This window comes from Naegleria gruberi (assembly GCF_000004985.1).
Source record: "Naegleria gruberi genomic scaffold NAEGRscaffold_19, whole genome shotgun sequence".
NCBI lineage: Eukaryota > Heterolobosea > Eutetramitea > Acrasida > Naegleriidae > Naegleria > Naegleria gruberi.
In genome coordinates this window covers 424,597-429,397 of record NW_003163308.1, presented here as the reverse complement: position 1 = coordinate 429,397, position 4,801 = coordinate 424,597, and the positions used below count along the sequence as shown (strand labels likewise).

Genomic DNA, 4,801 nt, shown 5'->3' with positions numbered 1-4,801 from the left:
TACCAGTACCAGAGACATGACGATCGAAAGTTCTACCCTTCTTTGGTGGTTGGTATCCTTGGTGTTGTTGTCTACCACCTCTAGTCTTAGAACGGGTTCCTTGGAAACCTTCTTCGACAACTTCGGATGGAGCAGAAGTTGGCTTTGGCTTTCTTTGTTGTTGAACTGGCTTCTTTTCTTCAACTTTTGGCTTTTCTTGCTTAACTTCCTTCTTGGCAGATGAAGCAATTTCGAGTGGATCGCTGTTTGAAGCGTGTTCCAAAAGATTGAAACTGTTCGACATTTTTATATAATGGTGGATAAATCTACGTAGAGACTTTTTTTTTAAAAACAAATTTGTTACCAATGACCAAGTCAACCGTTTACAAAAAGAACACCTGGCGAAGAGAAAATTGTTGTTAATTGATAGAACCAATTAAAATTTTAATGATAATCTCTCTTCCGCGATAAATAAAACAAATTTATAATATAATTTAATATTGAATAATATTTTACATTGGAGTTTCATATGAAGAAATTTGTCATCCACATAATTTAAAAACTTTAAATTGTCATCCATTATCCTCTATTTTCTTCTTTGTTTGTACTTCAACCATTTTATGAACATCATCTATTTCCTACTATGAGTCATACCCATGTTAAAATAACACTAATTCCAACCAAACAATGTATGTGGTTATTCTCTTTTCTATCGATATCGAACACTACATTCACTAGTTTTAATTGTTGATCATTTACTTGTGATTTTTTTGTCCATTTTCTCATCTACAGAAAACAGCTGTGCAATAATAGTACAACTAAATTCTTTTGAAAACAACCTTAATATTGTTGAAGTTCTAATTATTGATTGAAGAATAACTTTTTATGAATAAATATATTTATTTAGAGATTGGGTTTAAAATGTAAATTTACAATTCGTCCTTCTTTTCAGTGAAAACAGCACCAACAGCATTCTTTTGTAAGAAAGTCTTTAAGCTTTCAACAGTTCTATCACCTTCATACAAAACTGGAGAAGCCTTACCACCCTTAGGGAAGAAGTAAATGGTTGGGAAACCTTCAATGTTGATTGGAGTATCATTTTCAGAAGCATCAATCTTGGCAATAACCAAACCAGAGACAGACTTCAATTCTTCAGCCAATTGAGTGTACTTTGGTTCGAGTGACTTACAGTGACCACACCATGGAGCATAGAATTCGAGCAAAACATCATTATCATTGTTAATAACCAAATCATCAAATGACTTTCCGACAACAACCTTAACAGCTTCATTGTTTTCTTCTGGAATTTCTTGAGATCTCAAGAACTTTGGAACTTCACCAGCCAAAACCTTGGTAAGGAAAGCAATGATTTCTTCCTTATTAACAGTATCAATATTGAGTGGATAGTTTGATCTAGTTTCCAAATCCATGACAGCGAAACCTGGAATGGCATCCTTCTTACCACCCATAACTTCCAATTGACCACCATAAACAGCAGCATCAGAGTAACCCAATGAAACCTTACCCTTGAATGATTGAGCAATTTCGTTCAATTCTTCAACGTGCTTTTGTTTAGTTTCAGCATTGGAGAAATCAATGAAAAGGACACCAATTGGCAAAGCCTTATCAACAAATCTTTGGAAAGTAGCACCACTAACTTCATCAACCAATGGATAACCATTATCCTTGACAAAAGTGGCAATAGCATCGAAATCAGTAGAAACAGCAGGAGTAGCATCAAAATCTCTGATAACAACAACAGAATCTTGCTTAATATCGAATTTGGCATTCAATTCAGCATTGTCAACAACTTCAGCAACAATGAATTCTTCCAAATCCTTATCATCAGCAGCTTGGAGGAACTTCTTGTAGGTTTCAGAAGTCTTTGATGAAACGAAACCAACAACAATAACCTTAGAGGAAGCCTTCAATTGATCCAAAGCTTCAGCAGATTCAATTGGAATACTGACAGGACCAGTCTTCTTGTGCAACCAAGAAGCAATAGCATCAGCAGTACGTTCACCATCATAATCTCTGAAGAATTTACCATTCTTGAACAACTTGATAGTTGGGAAACCTTGAATTTCAAACTTAGACATGACATCAGATTCTTGGTCACCATTAACCTTGAAAATGTTAACCTTTTCATTGGTAGCAAACTTTTCAGCGAGCTTATTATATTCAGGGACCAATTTCTTACAATGACCACACCATGGAGCAAAGAATTCAATCAAGGCAAATTCCTTTTCTTGTAACTTTTCTTCAAAGTTCTTTGATGTAAGATCAACAACAGAATCTTGTGCAAACACAAAAGTGCAAGCAAAGAGAGCAATCAAGATTGCGATGATAATGCTCTTCATTTTTTTTATCTTGTAATTTTTTATCGAATTGTTTCTTGTTAGACGTGGATCAGCAATTCGATTTAATTTATAATTCTCTCACACAACCAACGAAAGGACTAACCTGGACTTAATGTCTTGATGGCGTGCAAAAACGAGGAAGGAATAAATACGTGTTTTTGCACAGATCAAAGTCATCCCTTTTCAATCCAACAATGTACTTTCATATGATTGAAGAACCTTACATGATGAAAATGAATTGTACTTTTGGAATGTAGTTTGATGTCGAACCAGATTAATAACATTACCAATTATTGAAATTGTTAATTAGAATAGGATACTATTTAAATTATAATTTAAAGCTTTTTTTATTGTTATCAAAGATAATCGATTAGATTCCTTCATTATGTTTTAAAATTTTCCCTATGAAATAGAAGATGTTGTTGTTGTGTTCAAAAATAGAGAAGATTAAATTTATTCTTCTTCTTCCTTGAGCCATCCGTTTTCTCTGTAGATTGGTTCAATGTCCTTGAATTGTCTCTGTTAGTAATTATTTATAATAAAAAGATGATATTGATGATGTTTGCGCATCCGATATTTTAGTTAAATATTATTTTGATTATCCAAAAACTTACACCCTTGTTGTAGTTATCCCAGAAAGCATCGATACCTCTATCAACAACTTGTTCAAAACAGAGAGCACCAACACCGACGAACAAAGCGGTTGTTGAGGTTCTCTTCCAGATGAGATTGTAGAAAAGACTTTGAGTGGATTTGCCTAACATTTTTTTTGTTGGATTAAAAAATTACAATTTTGCTTTTTTTCATTTCTTGTTCTTTTTAAAATAATAATACTACTGGATAATTGAAAATCAATAAGACTTAGTAGTTGTGCTTTGATCTCAATGTTCACCAAGTCCAATAAAATTCAAATTTTTTATCATGCTTTGAAAATTTCTTAATACATCGAAAGACTTAGCGAGCTAGATAAAAACAATAATGGATTTGCTATTATTCAAAAATTCTTTATGGAATTATTTGTTAGTTTACAAGGATTTTAAATTAAAATGTCAGAACTTGCTGAAGTTGCAGAGTTTGGGGATTTTTCATCATTCATATCATCGAAAGGTGAAAATGCATGGAAAGATGTGACAGCTGGTGTATTAGAGGAAGAGGATGTTAATGGGGAAATGTCACAATTTTGGAAATTGCTCGAGTGGAATTGCTTATATTGTAATATTGGTTCAAATACAGTTGGAGAGTCTGCAACAGATTTCAGAAGAGGGATAAAATCTCTGAGCTCATGATCCAATCTTAACTCTTTCTGTATTGTAATAGTATCAAATCCAAATGAATTAATGGTAACACCATCTTTTCAAAATTTAATTTAAATAGTTTTTTTGTACTTACTTTTTGGATTATTTTGAAAATTAAATTCATCATCGTCTATAATCATTATTTGATCCATATTTACATTAAATATCGACAAGTCCTTTCCTCCTTTTACCAGTGAATCTCTAAATAGACATCCTTTAAATCTTTCCTTACTGTTCAGTAAATTTTCACAAACAGGTTGAGCATATGATTTATCGGAAGCTGTAAAAATCCAAACATCAAATAAACTACAAGCAACATCTAAAAACTCTTCTAAATGTGGTCTCTTAAAGACAGCTATTGTGATTGTGTCATGATATTTTTCTCTTGGTATTGACACAACATAATCACAAGATCCTAGTAATTGTGCTTTACTTGTTGAAAATGATGCAACAAGAGTATTGTCAAGGTCAAGTACCAATGTCTTTCTCATTCTATATTATTACTAATATTATTGTATGATGAAAATACAATTCAATATGATCCAAAGTTTACAAAGTATTCCGCTGAAATGTTCCCGATGATGATACAATTCCAATTTTAATAATAATAATAATACAATGATCAATAATGATCGTTTTTCCAATAATAACAACAATTATATTACTATCCAATAATTCCAAACAAATGGCTCGTACAAGAATAACGTTATTCTTGCTCTTGATCAAAACGCCGCCAAAAATCTAAAGAAATCAGTTTTGATTCCTTCTTTCTAATTTTTTTATGCTTAAGGAAGGGAGATGGTTCAGCAGTGAGCGTTCATTGTTGTTGACAATTTGAGTAATGCAAAATTATCAAGCCATTGTTGAGAAGCTAGCATCCGACGGTTTGGCTCGAGTAATGACAATGTTCATAGCACGAGAGTTTCATATCATGTTTTATTATTGTATTAAAAAGAAGTTATATTCTGAACATGAACTTTAAAAAAATGATTCAAAGCTCATCAGAGGCCTCCTTAACAAAATCTGACAATGGCTCGGAGGTTAAAGCTTTAAAATACAATGAAAAGTATGAACCTGAGTCGAGTAGGCCAAGTAAAAATTATAAGAAAGGCTCGGAAGGGGTTCCCTTCTCATCGGATCAGCTATTGAATCATGTCAGGGAAAATT

At 32.7% G+C, this 4,801-nt stretch overlaps 4 protein-coding genes across 4 annotated transcripts in view; 1 reads left to right on the top strand and 3 right to left on the bottom strand.

Moving 5' to 3' along the window:
* NAEGRDRAFT_66740 (uncharacterized protein) overlaps positions 1 to 283 on the bottom strand; it is a gene marked incomplete at both ends in the record, with an annotated part of 650 nt that extends 367 nt beyond the window's left edge. Inside the window, one exon of the mRNA XM_002678088.1 lies at positions 4 to 283. Within this exon, the coding sequence (XP_002678134.1) occupies positions 4 to 283 (280 nt within the window). The remainder of the gene's footprint in view (positions 1 to 3) is intronic.
* Positions 284 to 864: 581 nt separating this feature from the next.
* NAEGRDRAFT_57827 (disulfide isomerase family protein) lies at positions 865 to 2,339 on the bottom strand (the record flags this gene model as incomplete). The annotated part of the gene is made up of 1 exon (XM_002678087.1): positions 865 to 2,339. The coding sequence occupies one exon, from the start codon at positions 2,337 to 2,339 to the stop codon at positions 909 to 911; it is 1,431 nt and encodes a 476-aa protein (XP_002678133.1). The 3' UTR covers positions 865 to 908.
* A 1,036-nt stretch (positions 2,340 to 3,375) lies between these two features.
* Positions 3,376 to 4,125, bottom strand: NAEGRDRAFT_66738 (uncharacterized protein; the record flags this gene model as incomplete). Its single annotated transcript, XM_002678086.1, has 2 exons — positions 3,376 to 3,689; positions 3,729 to 4,125. The coding sequence occupies 2 exons, from the start codon at positions 4,123 to 4,125 to the stop codon at positions 3,376 to 3,378; spliced, it is 711 nt and encodes a 236-aa protein (XP_002678132.1).
* A 495-nt stretch (positions 4,126 to 4,620) lies between these two features.
* Positions 4,621 to 4,801, top strand: part of NAEGRDRAFT_66737 (uncharacterized protein) — a gene marked incomplete at both ends in the record, with an annotated part of 2,279 nt that continues 2,098 nt past the window's right edge. Inside the window, one exon of the mRNA XM_002678204.1 lies at positions 4,621 to 4,726. Coding sequence (XP_002678250.1) covers positions 4,621 to 4,726 — 106 coding nt within the window. The remainder of the gene's footprint in view (positions 4,727 to 4,801) is intronic.